This window comes from Erinaceus europaeus, chromosome 8 (assembly GCF_950295315.1).
Source record: "Erinaceus europaeus chromosome 8, mEriEur2.1, whole genome shotgun sequence".
Classification (NCBI taxonomy): domain Eukaryota; kingdom Metazoa; phylum Chordata; class Mammalia; order Eulipotyphla; family Erinaceidae; genus Erinaceus; species Erinaceus europaeus.
Window position 1 is genome coordinate 2,593,296 of NC_080169.1, and position 16,130 is coordinate 2,609,425.

Here is a 16,130-nt window from a genome sequence, read left to right on the forward strand (position 1 = left end):
TTTTTGCAACAATCTCATTAGTGCCCATATCATTATCTAGTGGTTTGGTATCTGCTAGAAATTAACCATCTATAAAATTAATCGTCAAGGTTAGTTCCATAGGGGTCCAGCTGTGGTCTCATCATCTTTTTTTTTTTTTTTTTCCTCCAGGGTTATTGCTGGGGTTCAGTGCCTACACTACAAATTCACTGCTCCTACAGCCACTTTATTATTTTTTTTCTTTTAGAGCAGAGAAAGACTCCTGCAGACCTGCTTCCCTGTTTGTGGGTCCTGGTGGGACTGGAGCTCAGAGGCCTCTAGTCATTGTCCCCCCTCTAGGAGTATGGACCAAGACCCTATAGGATTTTTAATTCTTTTTTAATTTTTATTTATATATATATTTATTTTCCCTTTTGTTGTCCTTGTTTTTTTATTGTTGTTGTAGTTATTGTTGTTATTGATGTCATTGTTGTTAGGACAGAGAGAAATGGAGAGATGAGGGGAAGACAGGGGGAGAGAAAGAGAGACACCTGGGGACCTGCTTCACCGCCTGTGAAGTGACTCCCTTGCGGGTGGGGAGCCGGGGGCTTGAACCTTGATCCTTACGGGTCCTTGTGCTTTGAGCCACCTGCACTTAACCCGCTGTGCTACTGACCGACTCCTGAATTTTTAAACTGATACTAGGAAATGATGATTCAGTTTGCTTCATTTTACCTTAATGTGTTGCAGTATAAGAAAAGTCAGGATATATTTTTGCAGAGAAATACATTGAAAATGCATCATTCTTCCAACAACCCAATATTTGTATATCAGAGTGAATATATATATATCTGTTTTTAAACCATCAGTGTGTAATTTTGTAGCTAATATATAGCAGATACTATTCTAGGCACTAAATTTGTTTTCAATGTTTAAATTAATGCTTGAATTCAAGCTATTCTTCACATTGTGCAGTTGGGTAGACAAGATCTGACTGATTAATTTGTAATAATACTTCACTCGACTAGTAAGTGGTTTAACTGGACCTTAAATTCACTTCTGGGAGCCATAACATAGGTTGTGATTAACAGTATGTATGTTGCACCTGGCTGCTTTGCATGGTTTTTTGATATTTATTCTACTTTGATTAGACAGAATGAGTAATCAAAACACTTTTCCTTTCTTTCATATGTGGTGTTAGGGACTCCTATGCATTTAAGTCCTGTGTCCATGCACTGAACTCCCTTCCCAACCACGATTTTGATTATTTCCATTTTTTTTTTAGTGTTTTGATGCAAGTTCTTTTTTTGATGCTTCCTTTTAAAAAAAATTATTTATTTTCATAGACACAAGTTAAGAGGGAAGTGGTAGGTAGGAGGGGTAGAGACATACCTATACCACTGTTTACAACTCACGGAGCTTCCTTTCTGCAGGTGGGAACTGGGGGCTTGAACTGGGGGCTTCGTGCACCATGTGCACACTCTACCAGTCGCACACCACCTGGCCCTGCTTGTTATTTCTTGAGTATTGTTATTGGCTGCATATCATACTATATGGCATACATAGCAGAACTGTTTTTCTTGTGTTGATAGAACTATTTTCCCATTGTTGAATTTTGTTCCATAAGGTTATAATTTCATTTTAACAGTTTTATATAGCCTTGTTTCACAGTATCGTTCAATAAGATGCCAACCTTAAATTTTACAGCTCTGAAAAGCAAGGGAAAAGGTGATTAATAAGGTGAATGGGGGCCAGGCAGTGGCACATCTGGTTGAGCGCACATGTTGCAATGCACAAGGACCTGGGTTCAAGCCCCTGCCCCCCCTTCCTCATGGGGAAAGCTTTGAGACTGGTGAAGCAGGGCTGCAGCTGGCTCTCTATCGCCCTCTTCCCTCTAGATTTCTGGCTGTCTCTATCCAATAAATAAATAAATAAAGATTTAAAAAAAAAAAAAAAGATGAATGATTATTTACTTTTGTTTCCATAAGCTTGTTTCAAATTATGTGCCTTTAAAGTTTGGGATGATTTACATCTTTTAACTATAAGGTAACTCGCAACTATTCCATGTTTCTTTCCCCCAACAGGTACCAAGTTCTTGCTTTCGCATCAGATGCAGATAAAAAACAGGAGGCTGAACATCAAAAACTTGGTTCTGGAAAAAGATTGATTGTAAGACATTTAAAAAATTCTATCAAAATTTTACTAGTGCTATCTAATTGAAGATGTTTGTTCTGGTGATAACTACTGAGAAGTTATTAAAAAAACATTGAAACCATTTTTCTTTTCTGTGTGAATGATCCAAGAATTCATTTGGTTATTGAGCAATGGAGACACATACCTGGCCATAGCCATAGTCTTAACAACAGACTGTAGGAAGGCAGCTCAGGAATTATAGATGTCTGGAATGGTCATTCTTTTTTTTAACCTCCAGGGTTATTGCTGGGGCTCAGTGCCAGCACTATGAATCCACTGCTCCTGGAGGCTACTTTTCCCATTTTGGTCTTCTTGTTGTTGCCCTTGTTGTGGTTGTTATTGTTGTTATTGGACAGGGAAGAAGTTGAGAGAGAGGATGGGAAGACAGAGAGGAATAGAGAAAGATAGATACCTGCAGACCTGCCGCCATATCCAAGAGTTTTATTTACCAGTATACAAGAGTTTTTGGTCACTTTCTCACTCTCCTCAGAATCCAGTTTCATATACGTGAAATTGCTTGATGTCTTAGCACAGCTGCCTACCTCCCTGTCTATTTTTATTCTGTGGAGATTTTTTAAATTGAATTTCATGAGTTGAACTTTTTGCAAAGCTGCTGAATTTTTCTTTTGTCATTTTTTTATGAATTGAGCTCAACTACTGAGCATTTTGGTATTAATACTTTTCACTTTTAGAGTATGTCTTTGGATACTTTATCTTTGTTAAGATTTATTTGCTGTCTCCATTGACTTTTATTAATACTGCACATTTTTATTTCTTTAAATATATTTTCGATAACTGCTTTAAAATATATATATTTCCTCTCCCTTCCTTCCTTCCTTCCTTCCTTCCTCCCTTCCTCCCTCCCTCCCTCCCTCCCTCTCTCTCTCTCTCTCTCTCTCTCTCTCTTTCTTTCTTTCTTTCTTTCTTTCTTTCTTTCTTTCTTTCTTTCTTTCTTTCTTTCTTTCCTTTTTTTTGCCTCCAGGGTTATTGCTGGGGCTCGGTGCCTGCACCACTAATACATTGTTCCTGGAGGCTATTTTTTCCCCTTTTGTCGCCCTTGTTGTTTTAATGTTGTTGTGGTTACTATTGTTGTTATTGATGTTGTTGTTTAATAGGACAGGGAGAAATTGAGAGAGGAGGGGAAGACAGAGAGGGGGGAGAGAAAGATAGGCACCTGTAGACCTGCTTCACTGCCTGTGAAGCAACTCCCCTGCTGGTAGGGAGTTGGGGGCTCGAACTGGGATCCTTATGCCTGTCCCTGTGTTTTGTGTCATGTACGCTTAACGCGCTGCGCTACCGCCCAACCCCCTTGGATGGTCACTTTTAACTGAAGTGATTAGAAACTAGTAAAATAAAAAAGAAAATAGAAAGTGTCCCTTTAATGGACAAAAATATTTCTATTATTAGACATGTGGTCAAATACATACCCCCAGTTAAAGAGAAAGGTTCACAGCCTGCAAAGAAAAAAGTAGCTCCCAGATAGAGGTGGGAATCTGAGCACTTCAGCCATTGTAAGGGATAAATTCTCCTTTCAAGGACAGTGACGACACAGGTGATGACCGTGAACTCCTAACCGAGGAAGGTGAAGAGTAGGAGGAACTGGAAATGATGATGCAAATAGCAAATTTATCTTGAGATGTGGTCACATGAAACTGTAGAATCATGTGGAGTTTCAAATATGAAGGAAATAAGGATGTTAGAGAAGTGTAGTTTTTAGTGGCAGGATTGATGTTATAGGACATGGTAGAAAAGAAGAAGCTCACTTGGAAAGAATGTAGAATGAAATGAAAGCACTTATTTTTTTCTTCAACGAAGTGAGTGTAAGAGCACAATCAATAAATGAAGTAAATGTGATACGGCTTTGCACCAAATTTGCAAACACTGTAGTAATAATATAGACATTAGAGTCATATAGCTCCTGCTACTGTAATTTGTTACTATAAATGTTAATGTATGACATTTTGAGCAATTCGATTTTACTGTTGTATAGGTACTTATTCAATAGTTTTCTTTTTCTTTTTTGTTGTTAGGATTTTTTTATGATTCTTGTATCTAAATTAATTTTTTTCAATGAAAATTAGAAAAATTTTTGTAATCTCTCAGCATTTTTTCCCATTGTATACTCTATCTTCTGGAAAGGATGTCCTTTGGAGACTCTTACCTATTCCAACAAGGGCAACAAAAAAGGGAAAATAAATAAATAAGTAAATAAATGTAAAAAAATTAAAAATGTCATTTGGGACGATTTCTATTGCTGTGATTTCAAGTTCACTTTCCCATCTGGTGTGTGACCTGTCTCTAGACCACATGTTACTGGGCGCACAGGCACAGGCTCCAGCCTTCCGGACCCCACCTGCAGGGGGAAAGCTTTGCAAGTGGTGAAGCCGGGCTGCAGGTGTCTCTCTGTCTCTCTGTCTCCCCCTCCCTCTCAGTTTCTGCCTGTCTCTGTCTAGTAAATAAATAAAGATAATAAAATTGAAAGAAAAGTCTGTTGCCTCAGCGGTACAATTTCATATCTGCCCCAAATATGTCCTATCCCACACCACCTACTACCAATGTTACTTCAGTGCAGGGAATTTGGAGGTTTTTTTTTTTTTTTTTCCATTTAATTGATTTATCTCTTCATTGTGCATAACAAGGAAGGAAGTGGAAAGCACAAGGAGAAGCTCAGACTGGGCAGTATATTGCAGGAAACCAAAAGGACTTGTGGTAGGGAGAGGACACAGGGCCGGGTATTGAGAACCCAGTGAACCGTGGAGGAGGACCTGGTGTGAGTGGTGTGCAGACACTTGTTGTGGACCGTGGAGGAGGACCTGGTGCGAGTGGTGTGCAGACACTTGTTGTGGACCGTGGAGGAGGACCTGGTGCGAGTGGTGTGCAGACACTTGTTGTGGACCGTGGAGGAGGACCTGGTGCGAGTGGTGTGCAGACACTTGTTGTGGACCGTGGAGGAGGACCTGGTGCGAGTGGTGTGCAGACACTTGTTGTGGACCGTGGAGGAGGACCTGGTGCGAGTGGTGTGCAGACACTTGTTGTGGACCGTGGAGGAGGACCTGGTGCGAGTGGTGTGCAGACACTTGTTGTGGACCGTGGAGGAGGACCTGGTGCGAGTGGTGTGCAGACACTTGTTGTGGACCGTGGAGGAGGACCTGGTGCGAGTGGTGTGCAGACACTTGTTGTGGACCGTGGAGGAGGACCTGGTGCGAGTGGTGTGCAGACACTTGTTGTGGACCGTGGAGGAGGACCTGGTGCGAGTGGTGTGCAGACACTTGTGGAGAGGTGAGAAATCGGATCCAGGCGTCTACAGCTATCTTGTAAACAATCTCCCCCCCCTCCCGAAAAAAAAAAAAAGACGAAATTTTTTTCTGTTATTTTCTCTTTTACATTTTTATTAATTAATGTGAGATACAACCAATTCTGTTTTGTTGGATGTCAGATATTTTGGTATTCCTGTAATTGTTTTTGGGTTGATTTTGGGACATATGTATGCTACTCAGAGACAGATCCTTTTGGGTCTTGCTTTTTTAAAGTCTTACTATAAGGGATCATAACAGACCAGTGGTCATTTTAAGGCTCCTTAGTTCCGACTCCAGGCAAAATCTTTGAGTGTTCTATCCAGCTTCATCTAAATTATGATGTGTTCCAGTCTTGCTGATGGGCACAGGCAGTGTTCCAGGCTTTGTGTGAATGCTGGGCACTATTACTGTATTATCTTTGTGAATGATTCTTTTTCTTGACTTCGGACAGTTTCTTTTTATGAATGTGCTGGTCAAAACAAACTTCAGAGTTTCATCTGTTGTGCTCTCTCCTCTTTGACATGCTATCTTGCCAGCTCAAGCAAACTATCTTGCTTTTCCCAGACTCTTCTATCTCCTTAGCTCAGGAAGTCTGCTGGAGGGCTCAGGTGGTGGGGCACCTGGTTAAGCACACATGTTACAGTTCGCAAGGACCTAGGTTCAAGCCCGTTTTCCACTTGCTGGGTGTAAATGTCACAAGTGGTGAAGCAGTGCTGCAGGTCTCTCTCTCTCTCTCTCTCTCTCTCTCCGTCTCTGCTCTCAGTTGCTGTCTCTATCCAGTAAGAAACAAACAAACAAACGAACAGGAAGTTTGCATGTCATTGCCCTTGCTCTCCTTCCTGTGCTGCTGAAGACTCATGCTTGGAGCGGTCCTCTCATTCACTAGTTTTCTTTCTTCAAATGGTGGCTGTCTTTTGTTGTCTAGTAATCCAAGCCTTGCAAACCATTGTTTCTTGGGTGTGTAGTGGTTGTTTTGGGAGGGATGTCACCTTTTGCCTTCCTTTTTGCAATTAACTAGAAGTGGAAGACATTGTACAGTAGCTGGGCTTAGTACACATCTGTATTTGAGACTTGCTGATTTAGAACATGGTACTTTCCCTGAGGGGATGTCCCAGAGCACGGCTCTCAGCATCTAGTGACTTGCAAGTCTTCTATGGTTGGATTTCATTTTGTGCCCGAGGAACTTATTTTGCTTTTACACTTTGAATGAATTGTCACCTGAGAGTCAGGAACACATCACCCCACATTACAGACAATTGGCATATAAGGCTAGGATGCTCGTTTATGAAAGTGTAGTGAGAAATGTGACTTCTGTGGGTTGATGTTCATGTCTAGCATTCAGCATGAGCTTTTCTTATAGGTAAACTATACTTGAGCCAAACTGAATGACTTCTCAATGTAAAATCCCAGTTCACATTGTGATAATTTGATACAGTCATTTTTTTTATCTTTTTAAAAATTTTTTATATTTATTTATTTTCCCTTGTTTCTTTATTGTCGTTGTAGTTATTGTTGTTGTTATTGATGTTGTCGTTGTTAGATAGGACAGAGAGAAATGGAGAGAGGAGGGGAAGACAAAGACAGACACCTGCAGACCTGCTTCACTGCTTGTGAAGTGACTCCCCTGCAGGTGGGGAACTGGGGGCTCGAACCGGGATCCTTATGCTGTTCCTTGCGCTTCATGCCATGTGCGCTTATCCCGCTGTGTTATAACCCGACTCCCAATACATTTATTTATATCCGTTGTGCTGTCTGTTATCTTCTTCCAGATTGTTCTTTTACATGAAGACATTTGCCTCTTTGTTCAACTGCATATAAATTGCATATTTTATCAGATATTTTAATATATTTTAAATTTTATTTGTTGGGGAATTAGTGTTTTACATTTTTTTATAATTAAAAAAAATTTATTATCTTTATTTATTGCATAGAGACAACCAGAACGAGAGGGTAGGGGAGATAGATAGGGAAAGAGAGAGACACCTGCAGCCCTGCTTCACCACTTGCAAAGCTTTCCCCCTGCAGGTGGGGACCGGGGCTTGAACCCAGATCCTTGAGCACTGTAACATGTGCGCTCAACCAGGTGTGCCACCACCCGGTCCCAGTGTTTTACATTTGACAGTAAATCAATAGTTTGTACATGTATAACATTTCTCAGTTTCCCACATAACAATACAACCCCCACTAGGTCCTCTGTCATCCTTTTTGGACCTGTATTCTCCCCATCCACACACCCCAGAGTCTTTTACTTTGGTGCAATACACCAATTCCAGTTCAGGTTCTACATGTGCTTTCTCTTCTGATCTTGTTTTTCAGCTTCTGCCTGAGAGTGAGATCATCCTATATTCATCCTTCTGTTTCTGACTTATTTCACTCAACATGAATTTTTCAAGGTCCATCCAAGATCGGCTGAAAACAGTGAAGTCACCATTTTTAATAGCTGAGTGTATTCCATTGTGTATATATCACTTATCATAGTTTTCTTTTTTATTAAGATCTCAACTAATAGGTTTCATCTGCACTGAACAGAATTCTAACTACAGCCCCCGTGCTGCCCATCAGATTTCCAGAGCTTGCTCCTGAGGCTTCCCTGGCATTCTATACCCTGAGATCACCCAGCTCCCTCCAACCCCAAACCCTCTGCTCTTATGGGCTTGTTATTTTGAATTTCACATTTAAGTATGATCATACAATGTTTGTAGTTTTCTGAGTAAATTACTTCACTTAGTATTGTGTCTTTCAAAATTCATTTGTGTCATTGCAGATGACAGGACGTACCTCCCCCCTACACACACACACCCCTCTACCTTTTTTTTTTTTAAACAAGAACACCACTGGCTATTGGTGACCCCAGGAATTGAACCTCAGACTTCTCACATGCAAGTCCTGTGTGATATGGCTGTGTTCTCTCCCTGGTTCCAGCATTTCTTTTTTACTGTGTGTATGTGTAATATCACATGTTATCTATAACAGTTTTTTATCCAGTCATTCATCAGCAGATACATAGGCTGCTTTTGCATCTTGTGTGTTGTGAATAACACTGCGATTGACATGGAAGTACTGATGACTTCTTCAGTGTCCTGCTTTCATTTCCTTTGTCTGTTCACTCAGAAATGTGCTTGCTACGTCATATTTTTATTTTTATGTTTTGAGGAACGTCCATATAGTTGGCCATAGCTATAACAATTTTCATTTCCACGGTGTTAGTCTGTTTTTCTTTGTCTCTCACCAATACTTGTTACCTCTTGTTATCTCGGTAATAGTCATCTTTAACAGGAATGAAGTCATAGCTGATTTGTGGGCTTGCTTTGTGCTTCCCTGATCATTTGTGATGTTGGACACTTTTCATAGTAATGCATACCATTTTATGTCATCTTTCAAGAAAAGTACATTTTAATCTTTTGTTCATTTTAAAGTCAGACCATGTGATTTCTTTTTTTTTTAATTTATTTTTTATTTAGGAAAGGATAAATTAACAAAACCATAGGGTAGGACAAATTAACAAAACCAAGGGGTACAACTCCACACAATTCCCACCACCCAATCTCCATATCCCACCCCCTCCCCTGACAGCTTTCCTATTCTCTATCCCTCTGGGAGCATGGACCCAGGGTCATTGTGGGTTGCAGAAGGTGGAAGGTCTGGCTTCTGTAATTGCTTCCCCGCATGGGCATTGACTGGTCGGTCCATACTCCCAGTCTGCCTCTCTCTTTCCCTAGTAGGGTGGGTCTCTGGGGAAGCGGAGCTCCAGGACACATTGGTGGGGTCTTCAGTCCAGGGAAGCCTGGCCGGCATCCTGGTGGCATCTGGAACCTGGTGGCTGAAAAGAGAGTTAACATACAAAGCCAAACAAATTGTTGAGCAATCATGGGCCCAAAGCTTGGAATAGTGGAGAGGAAGTGTTGGGGGGGGGGTACTCACTGCAAACTCTAGTGTACTTCTGCTTTCAGGCATATATTTTGCAGTAGTTTATGGATACGTGTGAACATATGCTCTCTCTCACAGAACCTGGTGTATATCTAGGTTTTGGGACTTTGTTAGAAAGTGAACTTCCCCAGGCTGGAATTAGAGAATACTATGAAAGGAAAGGTCTCACCCGAATAATGAAGCTGAAGGGTTGTCATTCCACACCTGAAGTCTCTGGACACAGTCTGAGGTGAAGCATGTTGAGGTGGCAATCATTGCGTTGATTAGGTTGCCAGTACATTTTAATCTTTTGTTCATTTTAAAGTCAGACCATGTGATTTCTTAAGACTGAGGTGTTCCCTATTCTTTTCTCTTTTCTTTTTTTATGTTTTTGGTCTCCAGGGTTATCTCTCAGGGTTATCTCAGTGCCAACACTATGAACCCACCACTCCAGATGGATATATATTTTTTAATCTCTATTTTCTTGGATAGGACAGAGAGAAATTGAGAGGGGAGGGGTAGATAGAGATGCAGACACCTACAGACCTGTAGCATCCCTGCTGCAGGTGGGGGAGCGAGGCCTCAAACCCAAATTCTTGCGCTGACCCTGTGCGTAGTGCTGTGTCTGCTTAACCAGGTGTTTGTTTGTGTTTGCTGTGAAGGAACTTTTCAGTTTAGTACAATTCACTTTGTCAATGTTTAATTTTGTTATCTGTGCTTTTCTGAAATAATAATAATAATAATAATAATAATAATAATCACTTCACTGCCCAGACCAATGTCAATAAGTTTTTTTTTTCTGGTATTATCTTCTAAAAGTTTTATTTATTATTTATCTCTTTATTATGGATAGAGACAGAGAAAAATTGAGAGGGGAGGGGAAGATTGAGAGTCACAGAGACACCTGCAGCCCTGTTTCAACACTTGTGAAGCTTCCTCCCTGCAGGTGGGGACCAGGGTCCTTGCACACTATGGTGTGTGTGCTCAGCCAGGTGTGCTACCACACCAAATTTTTATTGTCACTAGGAGCATTACTCAGCTCCGGCTTACTGTGGTATTGGGGACAATAGGACCTCAGACATGGCAGCCTCTGTGCAGAACCACTGTACTATCTCCCTAGTCCTTACAATTTTAACTCCTATTGTTAGGTTTGTAATCTGTTTTAGTTGATTCCTGTATGTGTCTTGAAACAGATGTCTTTTTCCAGATGTATTTTTCTAACACCATATTTTGAAAAGATCATAGTTTCCAAATTGTGTTTTATTTATAGCTTTGTCAAAGATCAGGTAATTGTAAAAACATGAAGATATTTCTCGTTTCCCTATTTCTGCTTTACTGATCTATGTGCCTTTTTTTTTGATATTTTATTTAATTTTTAATGAAAAAGATAGGAGAGAGAGAGAGAGAGAGATAGGGGGAGAGAGAGAGAGAGAGAGAACCAGAATATCACTCTGGTACATGTGCTGCCAGGGATCGAACTTGAAATCTCATTCTTGAGAGCCCAACATTTTATCCATTGTGTCACCTCCTGGACCACTCTTGTGTGTCCACAATACAATATCTGTATTATGCTTTTCTGATTAGTACAGTTCTGCAGTTTATATGTGTATAATCCATAACCTCCCATGGGTGAGAACGCCAAGCAGCCTCCCTTACCAAACTTTCTATTCTCTACTTTTTGAGTGGGGCTGGGGAAAGGGAGAAAGAGAAAGAGAAAGACAGAGACAGAGGGGAGAGACGCCATAGTATTGCTCCAGACTCATGGAGTTGCCCTCATGTCATGTGTTCCTCCTTTGGGGACTTCCCTCAGGGGTTCAGACACAGAAGAATGTGCCCTTACAGGGTGAGCTACCTGCTGGCCTCTGCGGAGTATATTTTGATATCAAGTAGTGTGATACTTCCTGTTTGGGGACGTTTTACTCAAAAGTGCTTGGACTGTTTGGGAATTTTGTTTTTTCCACATGAATTTAGCATTGTTTGTTTCTATTTCTGAAAACAAAACAAAACAAAACATTGCAAATGTTGATAGGATTTGAGTCTATACGTTATTTTGCGTAGTTTAGACATTTTATTAATATTAATTCTTTTGATCCATGAAGACAGCTTATCTTTTTAGTTATTTGCATCTTTAATTTCTTTCTTTCTTTTTTTAAGTGCTTTTCTAAAAAATAATTATTCCCTTCTGCTGCCCTTGTTGTTTTATTGTTGTAGTTATTATTGATGTCGTCGTTGTTGGATAGGACAGAGAGAAATGGAGAGAGGAGGGGAAGACAGAGAGGGGGAGAGAAAGACAGACACCTGCAGACCTGCTTCACCGCCTGTGAAGTGACTCCCCTGCAGGTGGGGAGCAAGGGGCTTGAACTGGGATCCTTACGCTGGTCCTTGCGCTTCGCGCCACATGCCCTTAACCCACTGCGCTACCGCCCGACTCACTCTTCTTTAATTTCTTTCATCATTATTTTATAGTTTTCTATGTTAAATATTCTAATTCCTTCATTAAATTTCTATATTAATTTTAAATTACTGAATAGGCAGGCAGTGCAATCTGGTAAAAGATGGAGCAAGACCTACTAGAGTCTATGAGAGATTAAAATTTGGTTATAGCACACAAAAGGTGACTGTGGACTAGCCAGTCTTTATTGTCTTCCTTATTGTACAGCAAATCCTTTCTGCACCGATAACAGACTGAGTGAAACGTTCCGGCTTTGCAGCTCAGTGTCTCTTGGCTTTTGTTTTGCAGGCGGATTGGACTCTAAATATTGGGGAGCAAGCCCTTGATATTTGCATTGTCTCCTTTAATCAGTCAGCATCTTCTGTTTTTGTTCTTGGTGAGAGAAACTTTTTTTGCCTGAGAGAGAATGGACAAATTCGATTCATGAAGAAACTCGATTGTAACCCAAGCTGTTTTCTCCCATATTGCTCAGGTGTGTAGAAAGCTTTACTCTTCTTTTCTATACGTAAGATCATATTGTAATGTTCATAAAAAGCCACACTCAAGTATGGCCGTTTTAGACGTTTAGGACCATAGATTTATACTGAACATGTAATGAACACTTTAAATTAAAAAACTTGGAGTAGAAGTTTGATACAAGCCACTCAATTCGTTTTGTGAGTCATTTTACTTCATTCAAAATGACTGACGGGGGCTGGGTGGTGGTGCACCTGCTGAGCGCACATGTTGCAATGCAGAAGGACCTGGGTTCAAGCCCCCAGTTCTCACACGCAGGGAAAGTTTCACAAGTAGTGAAGCAGTGCTGCAGGTGTCTCTCTCTCTCTCTCTCTCTCCCTCCTCCTTTTTATCACCCTATCACCCTTTTCCTCTCAATTTCTGGTTGTCTCTATCCAGTAAATCTTTATAATATATAATAGATAATAATAAGAAAAGAAGTCAAAATTACAACAAACAAAACACCAAATGGCTGTTCAAGAGAATCTTAGGCCATGTACACTCCAGTAAATTATTTGGTCTGGCCCTGTGAAGGTCACTGCAGGCAGATTTGAAATTCAATAAAGTCATGCTTTTTTAAATAGCATCTTTAAATAATAATTTAAAAAAATTATTTATTTTTATTATTGGATAGAGACAGATAGAAAGTAAGAGGAGAGGGGGAGATAGAGAGGGAGAGAGAGAGAGAGATACCTGCAACCCTGCTTCACCACTTGTGAAGCTTCCCATCTGCATGTGGGGACCAGGGACTTGAACCCAAGTCCTTGTGCACTGTAATGTGTGCGCTTAACTAGTTATGCCAATGCCTGGGCCCTCAATGCTAATTTTCAAGTTTCTAATTTTTTCTGGCTTGTGAATGAAGTTATAAATATACAAATGACTTCGCAGCAAAAAGGTTCCCCACCCATGTTATAAATAGTGTTTTTCTTCTTGATATTGGTAGTTTGAATTTAAAGATAATTTTATTACTTATAACCTTTCTGCAGTAAGATCAGACTGTTAAAATTAGTTTGTATTATAAATTATTTTCTTTAAATTAGCTTTATTTTATTTATTGGCTAGAGACATGCAGATATCGAGAGGGAGGGGGAGATAGAGAGCGAGAGAGAAAGAGAGACACCTGCAGCCCCACTTCACCAGTCGCAAAGCTTCCCCCTGCAGGTGGGGACTGGGGGCTTGAACCTGGGTCCTTGTGCATTACAACATGTGGGCCACCACCCAGCCCCTTGTATTATCAATTCTTTTAAAGGGATATGATATACTGTTGCAAATGACCATTTTCTTACTATTCTATTTTTCTACTTACAGTTTCTGAAGGAACAGTAAATACTTTGGTTGGGAACCATAACCGTCTGTTGCATATTTATCAAGATGTGACACTTAAGTGGGCCACTCAGCTTCCTCATGTCCCTGTAGCAGTAAGAGTGGGCTGTTTGCAGTAAGTAATTTGACATGCTTAAAAAAGAGTCTTAGGGCCTGCTCATGATGATGGGGAAGGACCTACGCTGGGGGTGAGAGTGGGCTGAAGACATCTGTGAAGGGGAGGTGAGAAATTGTACCTTTGTGTCAACTACCCTACTATAAGCCACTAACCCCTCAGTGTAATGATTCAGAAAAATAGAGTATGAAAGTTGTACTTTATACTTATTCTGGTAATATAGATAAAAATAAACAAAAGAATATTAATCAAGCAATTCTTTAAAACATTTTTTTATCACCTTTTATTTATTGGGTAGAGATAGTCAGAAATTGAGAGGAGGGGGGAGTTAGAGAGGGAGAGAGACAGAGAGACACCTGCAGACTTGCTTCACCACTTGCAAAGCTTTCCCCTGCAGGTGAGGACTGGAGGCTTGAACCCAGGTTCTTGTGCACTGGAACATGTGCGCTCAACCAGATGAGTCACCACCACCCAGCCCCTTAATCAAGGAACTCTTTAGAGATTCTTTTAAGCTTCTTCTAAGTGAGTGCCAATTATAGAAATAACTTAAAATACAACACTGATTGAAAAAAAACAACAATCTTTAAAAGCTTAATACCGCGAATCATCCCCTCTTTACTATCTCTACTATATCTGTTGTAAATTTAAAAAAAATAAAGAAAACAGGTTTACCTATTGATTATTTTCTATAAAACTAAAAGAAAGATTTCTTTATGCATCTGATGTGTTTCATTTAGAAATTATTTATTTATAGACAGTGGAATATTATACTTAGTTCAGTCTTGAGTGTGCCAAGTGATGCAGAATTATTAGTGATCCTGTGTTTAAGGACATTTTGGTTTTAAATACTGTCGTTTTCTCTTTAGGGTGAAATACAGAATCCTTAACATTAAATACACACAGCATATAAAAATGAGATAAATGGTAGTCGGGTGGTAGCGCAGCAGGTTAAGTGCAGGTGGCACTAAGTGCAAGGACCTGCATAAGGATCCCAGCTCGAGCTCCCGGTTCCTCACCTGCAGGGGAGTCGCTTCACAGGAGGTGAAGCAGGTCTGCAGGTGTCTATTCTTCTCTCCCCCTCTCCACTGTCCCCATTTTTCTCAATTCCTCTCTGTCTTATCCTATAAAATGGAAAAACATAACCTTTATAGGAGCAGAAGATTTATAATGCCATCACTACAAATAACCTTGGAGGCAAAAACCAAACAAATAAAAAAAGGGCATCAAGATTTACATTAATGGTTAATATAAAGTTCACATACTGGAAATGGGGAATTGATGTTTTGAAAGCACTAATATTTTTAAAAAGCCGTTGTCTCATGTTTTATGTGGAAGCACTGCCATATTTAAAATAGCCATGCTTTGTAAATGAATTCTAACTATTTTTTATCTAAGGAACAATTAAAAATAATTGAGACTGACCTTGTAGCACTAACCCGATGGTCTTTTAAGTCCAACAAAATACCTAGACACACTAGAAATTTCCATCAGATTCACTTAGAAAGATTTAAAACAGGAAAGACATCTTGGCAGCAGGGCAACATCAAATATTTCCCTGCTGGGAGAGTCATTCGCACAGCCCTCCATATATCCATCCCAAAACTGTTCCCCTTTGCACCTCCCTCCCAAGTGACAGACATGTGAAGACAGATTCATATTGGCAGGAAGTGGCCTATCTTGGCTTATGGTTTCCATGCCCTTCAGCAGCGAGTCTCTCTAAATAATAAAGTGTCATTGTGGTTTTTATATGTTGTGTTGGGGCGTGGGCACTTGCATGATGGGTAGAGAGGTACCTTACTGAGAAGCATTTAGCTGAGATACTTGCCTGACACACACAGTTTTTACAAGGAAACTTTCTTTTCTCCCTTCCTTCCTTCCTTCCTTCCTTCCTTCCTTTCTTTTTTTTCTTTTCTTTCTTCCTTCCTTTCTTTCTTTCTCTTTCTTTCTTTCTTTCTTTCTTTCTTTCTTTCTTTCTTTCTTTCTTTCTACCTGTCTTTCTTTTTTTTTAGTAGTTATTTTATTTGCTAGGACTGAGCTCAGGGCCTCATACAAGTGTGGCGTGTACACTACCAGTGATCTATATTACCAACATAACATTACTATGTTGGGGGAGAAGGGGGGAGGAAGGGAGGGGGAGAGAGAGAGAGGGAGGGAGGGGAGAGAGGAGAGGAGAGGAGAGGAGAGGAGAGGAGAGGAGAGGAGAGGGAGAGAGAGAACACATCAGAGTATCACTCTGGCACATGTGAAGATGCCAGTCAAGTCCAGGACTTGATGCTTGAGAGCTCAGTGCTTTGCCCACTGCACCACCTCCTGGGCCACAGGATGAACCCACTTACAAGAGACACCATTTTCAGGGCAACTCAAAGTCATGATTTCCCAGGTATTTATTATT

At 40.4% G+C, this 16,130-nt stretch overlaps 1 protein-coding gene across 6 annotated transcripts in view; it reads left to right on the plus strand.

The window, feature by feature from the left end:
• BBS9 (Bardet-Biedl syndrome 9) overlaps positions 1–16,130 on the plus strand; it is a 420,670-nt gene that overhangs the window by 97,927 nt on the left and 306,613 nt on the right. For all 6 annotated transcript variants that reach the window (XR_009551114.1, XM_060195812.1, XM_060195813.1 and 3 more), the window contains 3 exons: positions 2,043–2,127; positions 12,094–12,277; positions 13,609–13,738. Coding sequence is in view for 5 of the 6 variants with exons in the window: in XM_060195812.1 (XP_060051795.1) it covers positions 2,043–2,127; positions 12,094–12,277; positions 13,609–13,738 (399 nt within the window). In the remaining variant the exon portion in view is untranslated. The remainder of the gene's footprint in view (positions 1–2,042; positions 2,128–12,093; positions 12,278–13,608; positions 13,739–16,130) is intronic.